The following is a 16,218-nucleotide window of genomic DNA, read 5'->3' on the forward strand; positions in this document are numbered from 1 at the left end:
AAAAAAGCATAAAAAATTTGTATAAAATTTATACCTAGTATTACTCGACGAGTAATGATATATACGGTTTTAGTTTATATAAATTTTACACATTATTTAAAAACAATAAGATATATCATTAAAAAATAATTATTTTTTTTATATAAATCTCATATTCATTCAATTTCTTTAAACTGTTGGACTTCTATATTTTAAAATTGTAAATATCATTTCTCTTTTATAATATCATTTTAAATTTTAAAATATTCATAATTTTTAAAAATAGACAAATCAGTATGTATAAATAAAATTTTCTTATAATGTTATAATATATATATATATATATATATATATAATTTTTTGCAGTATTCTAATTCTGATTTCTAAAATTCTCAATTTTGAAACGATTATAAATATCTCGCAACATCTCGGGATATATGCAATAGAATAATGCTACGTTACTTTCAAAAAAAAAAAAGAATAATGCTATGTTACTCGAATCCGTGACGTGTATCGAGTCTATCGACAAGTGCATTTATTTATTTTTAGCATTTATGTATTTTTCTAATATTTAAAAAAACATACAAATATTTTAAAAAACAAAAACAAAAATAAATGCACTCAGCTGTACACTTGGGAGATAGGATTCGAGCAAGGAAATACTTTAAACACAAGATACAAAAAAATTACATAACTAAACTCATAAACTGATGTGACTTGATATGATAAGTCAGATTACAAAATTACTTTTATTATAAAGTAGATCTAATGAATCTATAAAATTATATCAATTTATAAATTTATTTTTATAAATCGACAGAAATTTCGGTTTGAGCAGGACAGAAATTAAAGATAGAGAAAGCAAACTGTGCAAAGGGCTCCGATCAAGACTTCCTCTATATCATATAAATAGATTAAAAGAAAAATACAATTCATAAAATAATCAGTCCTTTTCTTGAGCTCTCTCTCTCCTAGTCCTATCCATTAAACATATAGATTCACATGTCAGTCTACAAAGAACCCCACAACCAAAAAAAAAGGCGCATAAGTCTGTTATCCAGCAAGGTATGCATTATGAGCATAGTAGCCAGATGCCTAGTCCAGCATATGTTGGTGCAAGACGAATGTATCATTATGTTGGAACCTGTGTTTCCTGTCAGTTACAAAGTTTTCAAGTTAAATGAAAGTTCAACAAATCACATAAACCAAGCAAGTGCAAGTTAATACCTTTCCCAACTTTGAATGGAAAATCTGCTCCACTTCACTCCGGAGGCTCTCCACGTCCATTGCATAATCCTTGACATCTTCCTCTGCCATTAACTCTTGGAGTTGCAGACGCATTCTCTCTAATGCACCACCTAAACCACAAAAGTCCTTGAAAACTAGTGGTTCGGCCGCCCTGAGCTGCAGAAGATTCTTAATTGCAACAAGTGCCTGCAATACATCTCAAATACCGCACAAATTAGATTAGAACAAAACTGCAGAATTTCCAGCAAATAAACTGAACTCCATTTTCAAGATTCTACATTTGACTATTTCTAAGAGTTAGTAGTGCATGTATCATTTTGATATTAAAAACAAATACAGTGTTTAATAAGATTAATGGTCAACCACCTTCTCCTGTAGATCAAGATCATCTGATGCCATTAGGTCAACTACAGACTTCAAGAAAATCTGATTGCTGAAAAACGGAAGCTCAGCTTTATCCACATTTTCTAACTGACACTCTGTCAGATCACCCACAAGAAAGACAGCTTTCCTGCGCAGTCTGATATCAATGCTTGAATTGCTCAGAATGTCCTAAGAAATAGCAACTGTCAGTTGCAATACTCAGCGCTATATGAATAATCTCATATCTTTTTTCTCATTCTAATGTAGGTCACCTGAAGCGTCATATATCCAGCTTCTGCATAGAACAATTCCTGGCCAGCTGGATTGTTTCGGATCAGTGCTGAAACAGCATATAATGCTTTGATGGATTCTTCTGTCGAACTAGATTTTACCATCTTCATTAGCTTTGCTAGTGCCCCAAGTTCCAGGACCTGAGAGACTTGCAGACTTTTAAATTAGATTTCTTTTAAGCACCTCTCACTTAATTTCATGAAAGCACATATTTCACAAAACGGGTAGAGAATATGAAACATGAACCTTTTTGCAACTCAATAGGTTCAGAAAACAAACATTTCATACCTGCTTCTGAACAACCGCATTATTCTGACTGGCTTTCCCAATAATCCATGCAGCAAGTCTCCTAATATCTGGGTCACCGTGATTAAGCTCTTGTATAACCACATCAAGGCCCCAAGTTTCTTCAAATCTGACAAACACAAGTTTAAATATGTCAGCAACTAATTTTCAGGAAAAAAGACAAAAGAACAAAACACCTCAAGGTTCATAAGATTTCAAATTTTCAGAAAAAGTAACAACACGCCAACAATTAAACTGCAATGGCTTTATAAACGAGCAAGATAGACACAAATAACTAGGGGCATATATTTAGAAAAAGGAGGAGGTATGAAATGTCAAAGCTGCCTTGCCAGTTCGTCAATTCTTTTTTTTTTAATAAGTGTCGGTCTGATAAATATTATGAACATGATATGATATGAAATTAGCTAATTAATGCTGCGGCTGGAATAATCATTTTAGAATGCTCCCACTTAGTTCATATGGTGCTAGCAAGAACAACTGTGAATACCTATCCCCCTATGACAAGAAACACAAACAATCTAACTATCTGAAAGAACCCTATTCTGCAAAAGAAGGGATTTGCTTGACAAGCCACCCAACTCATTTGCATCCGACAATGCCATTAATCTGGCAAGCCACCCAACTCTTTTGCATCTGAGAATGCTATTGTCTGACATACCCACCTGAGGGTCTGCATGACTTTCAAACCGCAGGCCACATTGCCAGGTTTCGAAATCTTATCTACTGTGAAGAAAAACTTTTTTTTTTATAAGTACTGTGAAGTAAAACTTGCACATCTTTAAGCAAAACTTGCAGATCTATGAGAAGTAAAATATTCACACCTACCATTTGCATTATCTATTGGCTCGACAAGTATTAGAAGCTCCTTTAGAGCACGTTCACGATCTTCCAAAGACAAAGAGGAATTATTTAAGTCATCTATTGCAATTTGCATCAACTGTGCATCCGATGGCATTCTTAACTTCTCCATCAGGTCCTGTTTAAGCATAATAGATTTTTTTTGGTAAGTAATTTAAGCACAACAGATACATCATATATCTCCAGCAAACACACTGAACAGGTGCATGTGACATAATACATAAGCACAAACACACTTGCTTGAATCTACCCAAAATATGACATAATGCAGAAGCACAAAAACACTTGCTAGAGTCTACCCCATATATGACATATTACATGCATTAGCTGAAGATTCAATTCATTTGATTCATCCATAATAATCTTGTAGGGACCGAAATCACATACTGTGTTTACTTCATAACCTAAGATATAATCTTACAGTGACAAATTAGAAAAATTGCACTCTCACCAAAAAATAAAGAACTAACCATCGCACAGGGATGAAAAAGAAAATCTATAAATGCATCGGTATGAAGGAAAGAATAGAATCAAGAGGAGGGCACCAATAGGACGAGACTGTTGTGACCTAAAAAAGGTTATTGGCACTAGATGGTGAAAAATAACAGAAGTTTCAAGCAGACAGTCCCAAAAAAGTAAATTTCAATACATAATGTTTTTGATAGGCACAACCCAAGCCTAAAGTGAACAAGAGAAGCACTCAACAAAAATTAAAGATAATGAAAAAGAACACAAAAATCATAAATAAGATACAATATGCTCATATAGATGAATTACTTGTTCTAATTCTTCATGGCACAAACGAATATGCAAAATAAACAGTTCTTTTGTGATTTGCTACCCATGAACATTTTAATAGTTTCCCACCTTTAGTTCTATTTGTCGCTTTTTCAGCTCACTGGGTGATAGTCGTTTGACATCTTCAGATGCTTTCTTTAATTTTGCGGGATCAGAATGACCTGATTCATTTACAAGAGAAACACTTCAGTGGAGATACTCGACATAAGAAAAAATAAAAGTTCGCATTTAAAACCACGAGTTAAATATTAAATATAGGAGACCGTATTTTCCATTGTCATCAACACTGCAATTGAGGTATTCCGATAGAGTGGTATTAGTATCCTTCTGGGTCAAACCCGTCATAACTTCTCATCGACCAGAACTGAATGCAGTAAGCTATCCCGAATGAACCAGTGCCTTCTGGGCATGGAGTCGATAGGTACTTTATTTGGCCATTTAGGCTAAATATATCAATTGATAATAAACAAGCCCCTATCTCTTAATAGTAATATTAAGAAACGACACCACTGGAGCAAATAATCAGCTAGCCATGTAAGTGGAAAGGGAAAAAAGAAAGAAGGGATTACAATTACCAATAGCCCACTGTAACATTCCTTCGAGGGAAGAAAAGCCGCCGTCGGAGTCGTCGTTGGCGACAGCCTCGGAGGAATCGTCCCGTGCATGGGGGTTGCGAAGCAGATCCGCCTCCTCCTTTGCGGTGGACCAATATAAAGCTCCCGTGGACGAAGAGTTATTATTATTACCAGAACGAACACAGTCAGCAGGAGATACCATCGCCCAGGCAAGAAGTAGTGAAAGCAATAGTAATAGCCATGATGGAGCAATGCTTCCTGGTCTCCGTCCCATATCTTCCTCCTCCCGTCCTCTCCCCTGCTATGATTTGTGTCGTAAAACTAAATCACTGGTACAATTAGCACGGCTCCGGATTGGAATCTGGAATCCTCTCTCTCTCTCTTTCTTGTAAGCTCTCTCGGGGTTTCTTCGAGTTCGAATCGAATCGAATCGCTTCGTATGTTACTCAAAGTCGCGCTCACTTGACGATTCCAGTCGCGTCGTTTTTATGTCCTTTCCTTGACATGGCCACCGAGCTCGGGGACTCCCTCGCCTCCTAAAATTACACGTCACCTCGTAGAATCTGTGCCGTTTATCAGAGATCAGTCGGCTCCCAGCATGCTTGAATACGTGTCCTTGCCTCGAGATGATTATTACCAAAGGCTCGAATTTCAATTTTATTTTTTTAAAAATAAATTAACTTGAATTAAAATATATTAAACTTTTAAAATTCATCATTCATGTAATTATTTACTAAATTTCCAAACAATAAAACAAACACAAAAACCGAAAATAACATTCATAAAAACTCAATAAAACATATTTTATTGCATCTTACGCACTTTAGCAAACTTTACTGTAAAACACATTTTAAACAGATAGGTAAATTTCTTATTTTCTTTATTTACTTTCACAAAATTATATATAAAATACGGCTTAGATTTTATTTTAAGGACTATTAAAAAGAATATTGATATTTTAATACCTTTACACCACACATACTTGCGTGGCATAATTCAATTTTAAAATTTAAATTATATAAATTATATCTTATAATAATATGGATGATATATTTTACGAGTTGATAATAGATTAATTCATTAATAAGTATTTTTTAATTATAAATGTTTTTTTTTTCAAGTTGAAGTAGTGGGTTTCAAACTCCAATAAAATTTATAAGTTATGTCAATCAGACTACATGCCTTTAACTCTAACCAGACATGTTAGTCCATATAAAAGTGCTAGATTCGACTCATGAAGAGAAGAACCATTAGCCCGAAACTCATTATGATTTGTATTTATCGGAGTGAACATTAGCCTTTAATACAAGAGTTCTGACTAGCGACGCGGCTCGTGTCTCCCAAATATTTTTGTTAATACAAGCATCCTAGCATTAAATTATTCATATAATTTCTCTACTCCTTCAAACTTTCTTCTTCAGTATGTTGATAATATGCACGATGAGATCATTTCATAGTTTTAGAGCTCACATATTGTCTTGTGCGTGGAAGGGGATCAAGCAATCAATGCCATTGGATATCATTTAAAGACAACATTTAAAATGGTACCAAGCAAGAGATATTTTTTAGAAAATGTCCCGATAGTGGGTCTCGATAATGGGTCCCAATAGTTTTTTTTTTATTTAGTAATTAATGAAGTGTTTTTTAGTGATATTGTAGTTTTTTTTTAAATATTTAAGATGATTAAAAAAATACATAAAAAAAGAAAATATACTTTTAAAATGAATTCTTAGTAGTTGTAGTGCCAGCCATATTTTTTTGACCTAATAAAGAGTATTGGCAAGTCCAAATTTTAGCTAGAATTTCAAATTTTGGCTATAGCCTTAATTTTTGATTAGGTGAATTCACATTGGACTAGCCATTAGATTAGTCAAAATAATAATATAATATTATTTTTTTAATAATAATATTTTTTAATTTTTTTTTCATATTTTACAATTACAATAACCATATGTTAATTAATAGTTTAATTTGATACTTAAATTATTGTTTCCTAATTAATTTTTTTCCTCAACCTATTATTTTTCATCTACAAAAAATATAAAAATTCTAAAGTACAATATAGAAGAAGAACCTGAAAACTGGACAGAAATGTGAAGTAAAAAAAAACAACCAACAAGACTGTCATGGCAGACCAGATATGGGGAACTCTCTGCCAAAGCAACCCAACCCAAAGCATCTCCATAGTAAATGAAAGGGAGAAAACAAGGATCCCAAACATGTGCTAAATGATCCCTTTATTTGTTTTCTGCTATGCATCTCCATAGTAATGCATCAGTGGAGTATGTGTCATTGTATGCTAAAACATAACCATACACAAGCCATAAACAAACCATACACAAACTAGCAACACAGTCTCATACAAATGAGTCACATACAAATGAGTCATACAAAGAGTCACACAAATAAATACCAACACAATCTCATTCAAGTCCAGCAACACAGTCTCAAACTTAGTGTAAATACAAAAGAGTCCTGCAAATAAATACCAACAGTCAATATAAATTCCTCTTTATATACCAAAAGAGTCAGAAAAGTTACCAAAACAGTCCACAAATTACCAACAGAGATAATATCCACAATCCACGAATTTAGTTGCTACCTAGCCACATTTATCCAGCCCACATGTGGCTGAGCAGCCACTAAATTCTCAAAAAATTTAGTTCTATAAATATTAGAAGTTAGATATCTACATAATAAGGTGTCGAATGAGAGTTAGATCTACCTCCGGAATGGGACTTCGATTTCTCAATAATTGCTAGTTGAATATTATGAAAATATTGTTGTTGCATGGCATTCATGCCACGTAGATCTAGCATCATCATCTTGCCCTCATATTTCTTCTTCTCTACTTCAAACTTCTTCTTCTTTAGTTCAAATACTTTCTCGCTTTTTTGGTCTGCCTTCAACGCAACATTTCTCCGCTCTTCCATGGTTGTGGCTCTATCCTCGGTCATTTTAGCTAAGGAAATGCTTATCTCAGACTCTTTGCCTTCCATTGACTTCCGTTTCCTCTCCATTTCTTTCTCAGCTTTTTTGCCTAGAGATCTCTAAGCAAAAACCTTCATGTTCCCCTCCACCGTGTCAATAGCAACTTCACCTTGTGGCTTTCTCCTCGTCCTAAGGGTGGATATGTGTTGCTGTCATTCTGGTTGGTGTCTCAGAAGACATCAACAATGCTCCATTGTGAAGTTACCCTTCTCCATCTCTTTATACAAAATTTTAGCCTTCTCAATCTACAAATCCATAGGAATATTGTTAGTTCATAAATTAGTCCTACATAATTGCGATAATTAAAGTAAAATGTTACATATCTTGTCTTACTCCGTTGCACCACTCGGATGCAATAACTCTACTTGTGCTAAAAATGCACAAAACTTATTTGTGCATTTCTGAATCGTTGACCATCGATTCATCAAAGAGACTACAGAACGATTCACATTGTTCGATTTTTTATATTCATGATAAAATTCTGAAATTCTGTCTCACATTTGAGTGAACTTTTGATTAGTACCATTTATTGCATCGATACCAATGTTGAGCCAAGCCGAAACGAGGAGGTTATCCTCCTCTGCAGTGAAAGATACACCCATTTAAACTTTTTTTGAATGATGCTTCTTTTCACCGTCATTGAATGTCGCTTGGAGCATAACATTATAATGTTGTGTTGGGGTGCTATTACAACCCTCTCCTCCACTTTGTAATAAAGTGGTGAGGAATGGATCATCATCAATTTGTGTATCCATCCTTGAAAAATATTACATTTTCAAGGAGTCAGAGAAGTTTAAAAATTTTCAAGTCCCACAAAACAGCAAATCATATTACCACAAATTAAACAAATGTTGCCAATATATAGATGTTATATTTGCCTGCCTCAAACTGACATGCAAACAGTCCACAAATATGCAGAAAAACAAAGTTAGAAATAAAAGCCATTTGCTGATCTGGTATGCAAAGAAATATGTAGAAAAAAAAAAGCAAAGAAAAAGAGCAAAGAAATATGTAGAAAAACAACAAAGAAAAACAGCAAAGAAACCAACTGTATTTCCATCTTCACTGGAATTTCATTGGAAGGAAAGGTTATCAAGATGGTGGATGACTAATCACAGGAAAGATAATGCATCTCCACTTGCTTCTAGAACTCCCTTACTCATTATACGGGAAATATTGTTATCTAGGAATGAGCACTGCTTCAATGAAAATAAGCCAGTATTTTCTGCAGTTATTCATAAGATTACAAGCTGGCTTTTCTAAATTAATGCATCTGTTAAGCCATCACAGCTTAGGAGATTTACTTCAAACAACGACGCTTTTATTTGTGGGGTATTCTTTATTCTAACAATGATGTTTTTATTTGTGGCTTTTCTCTCCATTTTGGGGTTGGCACTAACACATTCACAGAGTTGATGGCTTTGAAACAAGAGTTGTTATATTGGGTACAAATAAGATTTCCTGATGTAGAAACTAAGGTCTTGTCGTCTTTAAATTAATGAATAAAATTCTATATATAGTCTAGCTAATATCTTTATAAGAGAGTAGTAAAACTCAAACTTGGGTTGACACATACGTACGTTTGAGTTATATATAGCTAGGTAGGTGCGTATCATATTATATAAGATCAATATTATGATGTTGTTGCCTAATTATGATGTTGTAGCAGATGATTTCGCCAAATCAGGGGTTGTAGGGATTTCTACCTTTATAAAAAAATTTGCAAATTCAAGTAACAAGTATAACAAACCAAAGCTATTTTTTTTTCATGCATCGTGAAAAAACAATGAGTTAAACTTAACTATATTTCATTCAAGCCTGAAAAATGTTCATAATATTTCTGAATATTAAACCAAAGGAAACAATTATGAAGATGAAACGAACAAGCATCTACCCAAATTACAAACCAAAAGAGTTCCTATACCTAACAAACATAAAAAAAAAAAAAAAAAAAAGGTGAAAATATAATAGATAAATGGGTGAACAAGGGAACGATGGGACATACCTATAGGGCCTGCTTGTATGACCTGTATAAGAATCAAATAAGAACTATAATAAGACAATTTCATAAACTTAGATACGAAAGCCAAGTTTGGGCATGGAGCATGGAGAAGAAAAATAAAAGAAAAGCCAATTACAATCGATCCAACACAATTTGATACTTGTGCTTTATTGTTCTCATCTGAGGACAGTGAAACTTTTAGTATCAAATATGACAGATGATTTTCATTATGAATTGATGTACTTTCAATGGATATGCAGAAAACACTATATTATTATTTTTTATTAGATTAACATTAAGAGTATTCAAATGATATAAGAGATGAACATTTCCTTATATAAAGGGGTTAAAATGTTGATTGATTAAGTATTGGTGCCATGTGCGTCGATATAAAGGGGTCTAATATGAGCCATGGATATTTATGATTTCATCTCCCTATTAGATTACAAGCTGTCTAAACTCCTATACATGCCATTATCTACTCTCGTAATTACATTTAGGTTCATCTCTTCTAGGCAAATGGTGCTAAGAGCACATAATTCTGGCAGTCCTTCTCTACAGGAACTACTGCTTCCAAAACAATGACTTTCCCCAGGCAGTAGACAAAGCTCGATAATGTTGATCTGAACTACATACAAATTAAAAAAAAGCTTGAGAAATTGATTTGAGAGTTTCCATTATCTGTTGTTATATTCTTCACAAAAGTAGCTTTTTACGAACATCAAAACCATGTTCTCTTTTCCAGTATAAAGAAAAAAATACTGGAAAAGACAACTAAGAAAGGGGAACAACAATTTAAAGAAATATCCTCCTGTTTTCATTTCCAAAAAATCAACAATTACTTTGATCTAGATTTATCAACCTCCATTGTTGGAAAAGAGAAAAATAACGAAAATAGATCCATAAAATTCTCAGAGTCTGTAGAGTCAGATTCTCTAAATCAACTGCACAAAAATATAATTTCCTAAATCAATCGCACAAAGCTCATATTGTAGGGGTTATTCTGAATGTTCTTGAGCCAAGCTGAGAGATAGAGGAAATCGCACAGCCGACAGGAAGCAGTAAGGAAAGGGACTCAAGAATTTTGGACCCAAGAACGGAGAGACAATCGATTGAAGAAGATTAAGGAAGAGAGAAAACAGAGAGAAGAGGGACAGGGGCTATGGCCTTCTAAAACAAAAGAGAATACGAGGGAAAGAGGAAAAATACGTGGGAAAGGGGGAGGGAGAGGGAGAAAATAATAAAAAAATCCTTTGGTCCTTCAACAGTGTGTCGCCAAACATGGCTATGAGGTGAAATTTACTGTAGTTCAAGATTAATAAATATGGCTTTGGCTAGTTCAATGTAGGAATTTTGTGAAAAAAAAGAGTAAAATTTAGACTTGACATTGACAATGGGCCAATGCTCTAATTCTCGAACATTGACCCCTTGGACATGACAATCATCTATGTAAGAAAGAAGGAAACTGAGACATTTTGAGACTAAAATTGAACAGTGATTTATTACAAATTTGAGACTCAAATTGAAATCATAAATTTTAAAAAAACACAATTTTACATTTTTAGACCTAAATAAATTTAGATCTGAAAAAGTGGATAATCCGACCCGTTTTGTATAGCACGCTGATATTTGTATTTTGTAAGCCTTCCGCCTGCTCTTGTAGAAGGACTAATTCGTAAACCCGCGAGAGCGCCGTAACCCACACTGCGCATTTGCCCGACTTGGCTTCAAATATTTTGTTAGGGTTGTTGGTCGTCCAGCCCTCCATCCGGGTGCAGCAATCACCTCAGCTGCTTGCTGCTATTTACTGTTCGTTCAGCCAGAGACGCTGGGAATAGAGAAAGATGGTGAGGCTCACTGCCGACTTGATTTGGAAAAGCCCTCATTTTTTCAATGCCGTCAAGGAGCGAGAGTTAGATCTTCGAGGTATGGTCTCTCTCTCTCTCTCTCTCTCTCTCTCTATCCTTTTTCCCACCGTCCGAGCCCTTACTCTCTCTTCGAATGGCTCTACTTAAACAACTTTCCCCTCTGGTTGATAGGTAACAAGATTGCGGTGATAGAAAACTTGGGCGCTACTGAGGTGAGCAACGTTGTCTCTCTGAATTTCAAGTTCCCTTCATATTTCGGGAAATCTTGACTTCTACTACACGTTTTACTGAAGTGATGGGATTGTGAGTTGGCAATGAGGTCTCAGTTTTTTTTTTTTTTTTTTTTGTTTAATATTTGATAAGTACGTTTGTTGGCTCGGTGTTGGTTTTACTTGATATTTGATGATTGATGATTCTTTATTATAAGTAGATTTCATGAAAATTTTAAACTTGAATAGATGTTACAACATACCATATTAATTAGAATTCCCCAATTCCTTACAGGTTAATGTTTTTTCATAATATTACATTACCTATATGACGCTGCTTCAAGCAAATGAATTTATTATATACAACTTGTTTTTTCTTGAACTATGAATACAACGAGCCTAATATTTGATTTGCGTGTTGGGATTTGCAGGACCAATTCGACACAATTGATTTGTCTGACAATGAGATTGTTAAGCTGGAAAACTTTCCTCATCTTAATCGTTTGGGCACATTGCTTATAAATAACAATAGAATTACTCGTATCAATCCCAACATCGGAGGTAAGATTCAAATGTTACTTACTGTCCTTTTTTCATGGTGTCATTAAGCATACCTTCTGTTTACTATAATTTCATTCGATGTTCATGTTGCAGAGTTCTTGCCAAATTTACACACTTTAGTTCTTACGAACAACAGGCTTGTCAACTTGGTAGAGATTGATCCTCTGGCATCCCTTCCAAAGCTGCAGTTTCTTAGCCTGTTAGATAATAACATCACAAAGAAACCAAATTATCGGCTGTATGTCATTAACAAACTAAAGTTCCTTCGGGTTCTAGATTTCAAGAAGGTGAAAAACAAGGTAAGATTCTTTTATTGTGCCAAATTCAGTCTTGGTTTTCTGTGCATGCTTCTGCTTTCTTATATTTTTAAAATTGTAAGGTAGCCTTAAACTGTCTTGTTTAATTACACTCTCATTATCTTGAGTTTGCATAGTTATGATTATTACCCCAAATTTTAAAGAAGCTTACTCTTAGTTACCCAAAGAATTTTTTTATTGCCAGATATAGCCAAAAGTTCGATTTCTGATTTAAAAGTGGAATGTGCGAAACTTGAATCATTACGGAGACTCTAGAAAACGATGTACAATTATGATATGATACTTCCACAATTGTCATTCTTTTCAACTCTCCTCTGCCTCTATTATGTACCTTCATTTTGATAATCATATTTCATAAACTACAGGAGAGAATGGAAGCAAGAAATTTGTTTGCATCCAAAGAAGTTGAGGAAGAGATTAAAAAGGAATCCGCAAAGACTTTCACACCTGTTGAGGTACCCAAAGTTTCGGAAGTTTCAGAGGAAGAACAAACTCCAAAAGTGGCTGCCCCAACACCAGAGCAAATAATAGCTATCAAGGTATTAATGTAACTGCACAGATCAGTGATTGTAGTGTAGTTAGGGGCTGCCGGTCATGAATGACAGTTTTGGGTAATATGAAACCATTTACCTCAAAAACAAAAATATATGAAACCATCCACCTGTTTGCAGAATTCATTACTGGTTTCTTATTTGTTTGATTTCCACAAATGTTTCATCCAAAGAAAAGCCTTATCTGATTATTATCTGGCTGGGTTATATTTACATGCATTCATTTATATGCAAATAACATACATTTATAACTAGATTCGAATGCATGCAACAACTTTGTCATATTTTCACACGGTGTCCTTTTCTTAGTCTGCCACCTTTTACTGTGTCTTAGTGAAAAAATGATTTTGAAAATAATATTGTGCTTGGATTTTCCAAAGGCAGATAATTATGTGGGTTATTTAGTAGGCAAGAGAGGGTGTTTTCTTTTTTCCCTAAGGTGACAAGAGGATATTATTAACAGTGTTCTAATAATAATTGATGGATGCTTAAGAAAGGAATAGTCAAGACTTCCAATGCATTGAGCTTGCTTGGAGAATGTTGAGCTCTATTACGTTTTTGGGATGGTTGTATTGTTGGATGAAAGTGAGTAACCTTATATAAAAAAATTATTGGATGATTACACAAGTACATATCCTTTTATTTTTATTTTTATGATGGAACCACCCCATGGCAGAGCCCTTAGGACTCACCCATGGAACCTAAACCCCAGGAGAGACTAGCATGGCAACCCACCACCATTATTATTTAGATTCGCTAATGTTTCATTTGTTTGCAGGCTGCCATTGTGAATTCACAGACTCTTGAAGAGGTTGCAAGACTTGAAAAGGTCCTCACGTTTTCATTATGTTTTGGAATTATTAAGTTTTTTAAAGCTTTGTTTTTTTGTGCTTAGTAGTAACATATCACTTTTAATCTGGTTTTGGTGAGCAGGCATTGAAGTCAGGTCAGCTTCCTACAGATTTGCAAGCTTTGGTTGAGGATACTCAGGCAAATGGTGTCAAACAAAAGGACGATAATATGGACTCCGATAGTCAGAATGAGGATGACAGTGAGCCAAAAGACGTGGAGGAACAAAGGAATAATGAACCTGTACCCATGGAACAAGTATGACTTCCTGTTGCTTTTAGACTGTTTCATTTGTACCACCATTTCATCTATCTCTCTATACACGTGCACACCACAAATATGTATAAATGTGCACATATGTGATCAAAAGCAGAGGTGGCAGAATTGGGGACACTGTCTTTGAGAACTTGTATTACTTCGATTCTCCATGTTACTTGAACGGCTGGATAGTATCCAGTGTCTGTTGTGACTAGCCTATGCTCGAGTGTTATGAAAGAATTTTTAGAACTATAGGATCTTGGAATACAGTTAATTCATCCAATAGACTTTTTTCACAACTTCCTAGTGTTTTGCCTTCTGCCCGAGTCTCATGGATGGTACATGAAAACCAGCCTTCATTGTGTCTTTTTAGGCAGCTTTTGAAGGATGCTAGTGGCATGAATATTGTTTGTATCATGTGATAAGTACACTGTTCCTTCAATTGGTGACATATTCTGTCACAGTTAACTAGATTTTCTCTAGATTTATCCTGTGATGTTATGATGGATATTTCTACAAAGTTGGTGCAGTCATTCTTGGATCCTTAGAATAGGACAAGAAGCCGATTCCCTTTTAAGTGGTAAAAGGGTAGCTTATAAGATTTGTAGGCGATAATATGGTTCCCCGACCTCGCCTATTAGATTATATTCTCATTTTAGTGATACCTCAGGATGTGCATATGTTTCCTGACGTTTCAGAATGAATATTCCATATTTTGCACATGCATACATGTGAGAGGCTTTTATTTAAACGAACATCATTTGGGAATATGTTGATATGCCTCAAAGGTCATCTTGTTTTTATCAAGTTCCTCGATGATGCAGAGGTGATTGTGGGACTGTATTACACTACTGGATCTTCCTCTACACACACAAACGCATGATATTGGGTGATAGGAGAGATGTAGTGTGTATTGGTGCCTTCATTCCTTACCGGGTGCATAACTTAGAAGTTTTGAGGATCAAATATCATGTTAGTGGAATGCTTGTTGCCATGAAGCAACTGGAATTTTTTGCTTTGTGGTAAAGGCTATGATACTAATGCTATTCTTTCTGTGTTTGCAGGAGTGAAGGGTGGTAGCTTTGGAATCCAGTCGCCTCAGTCCTCAGGAAAGCTCGTTGCCCCTTTTGCAGCGGCTGATAATTCTACCGTTGGACTTCATTTAGGATATTTCTCTAATATTATGATTACTTTATCACTGATTCTGTGCGTGCTAAGCCTGAGTATAACTCTCCCTAGGCCCAATCACACCCCCCCCCCCCCCCCCCCCCCCCCCCCACCGGGGCGGGGCCTTAACTGGTTTTTACCTGAGCTTGATGGGACTTGTACACTTTTACCTGTTTTAATTGAAATTAGGGCGATTATATGATGTTTCTGCCTTTGGATGATAATTTGTGAAATGGATATGAGCTGCTTAGTATAAAATCACAAGATGATAATAAAAGATGCTTTCTGGAATTGGATAAAATTGCATGAAATTTGTTAGACGTCATTTTATTAAATTATCATCCTTTTTCTATCACTTCTTTGTCAGCCAAGTTCCGTACTTGACATGGTCGAGTTCCACAAGGATGATAAATAATGTTGTAATAATCTTCGCATCAGCCAACTATTGGCAGCAGTCATAACACACCTAACGTGTGGACCAGGTTCACTAAAACAACTGGACCGGTTTGCTGGGCACGTCTCTCAGCCCTCAGTTTCCCCCAATCCCATGCCCATCAATTCCCCCTCTTGAATCACCTTAGCCCTTCATCTTCTTTGATCTTAGCCCTCGAAGCCAACTATTGACCTCAGCCAAGCACGACCTCAGTCCTCCCGAGGAGATTAGTCCCCAAGCCCTTGGTCCCTAAGTCGCTAAGCCCTCGGTCCATTCGACGCAAAGCTATCCTCAGTCCACCGATGCGAAGCTCTCAGATCTGCGGGAGGTTTAGCATATTTTTTTTTTTTTTTTCTCTGGGCTGAGGGATGGCTGTTGGCATTGGGTAGGTGACGTGATGCGGGATGTGTAAATTTGAGGGGAGATAGAGGAGGAACGAGGGGTGGCACAGGACAGAGGGATGGGTGGTGTGGGGTGGCGTTGGACCGAGTGATGGTTGTCGCGAGGTGGCGCTGGGCAGGCAACACGGGTGCTACAGACGCAGGATGTGCTTCTACGAATTCAAAATGCATTGAGTATTTGTTTAGATAAAAC

General features: G+C 35.6%; 2 protein-coding genes across 2 annotated transcripts; one reads left to right on the forward strand and one right to left on the reverse strand.

The window, feature by feature from the left end:
• Window positions 1-861: 861 nt before the first annotated feature.
• Window positions 862-4,965, reverse strand: LOC121256057 (hsp70 nucleotide exchange factor FES1). The gene is given in 9 exon segments (XM_041156672.1): window positions 862-1,132; window positions 1,207-1,413; window positions 1,594-1,779; window positions 1,863-2,021; window positions 2,170-2,273; window positions 2,276-2,296; window positions 3,013-3,163; window positions 3,913-4,004; window positions 4,419-4,965. Coding segments are annotated over 9 exon segments (1,215 nt in total). The 5' UTR covers window positions 4,693-4,965; the 3' UTR covers window positions 862-1,111.
• A 6,097-nt stretch (window positions 4,966-11,062) lies between these two features.
• LOC121256058 (U2 small nuclear ribonucleoprotein A') lies at window positions 11,063-15,216 on the forward strand. Its single transcript, XM_041156673.1, has 8 exons — window positions 11,063-11,337; window positions 11,451-11,491; window positions 11,920-12,049; window positions 12,143-12,348; window positions 12,732-12,905; window positions 13,696-13,746; window positions 13,851-14,024; window positions 15,089-15,216. Exons 1-8 carry the CDS (start codon window positions 11,256-11,258, stop codon window positions 15,092-15,094), a joined length of 864 nt encoding a protein of 287 aa, XP_041012607.1. The 5' UTR covers window positions 11,063-11,255; the 3' UTR covers window positions 15,095-15,216.
• The last annotated feature ends 1,002 nt before the right edge of the window (window positions 15,217-16,218 follow it).

This window comes from Juglans microcarpa x Juglans regia, chromosome 3D (genome assembly GCF_004785595.1).
Source record: "Juglans microcarpa x Juglans regia isolate MS1-56 chromosome 3D, Jm3101_v1.0, whole genome shotgun sequence".
In the NCBI taxonomy this organism is placed as follows: Eukaryota; Viridiplantae; Streptophyta; class Magnoliopsida; order Fagales; family Juglandaceae; genus Juglans; species Juglans microcarpa x Juglans regia.

Bases quoted from the DNA above. Each gene is read 5' to 3' on its own strand.
- LOC121256058 (XM_041156673.1), top strand. From the start codon at position 11,256: ATGGTGAGGCTCACTGCCGACTTGATTTGGAAAAGCCCTCATTTTTTC. The intron at 11,492-11,919 runs GTGAGCAACGTT...TGGGATTTGCAG, and splicing joins AAAACTTGGGCGCTACTGAG to GACCAATTCGACACAATTGA. The intron at 13,747-13,850 runs GTCCTCACGTTT...TTTGGTGAGCAG, and splicing joins AGGTTGCAAGACTTGAAAAG to GCATTGAAGTCAGGTCAGCT.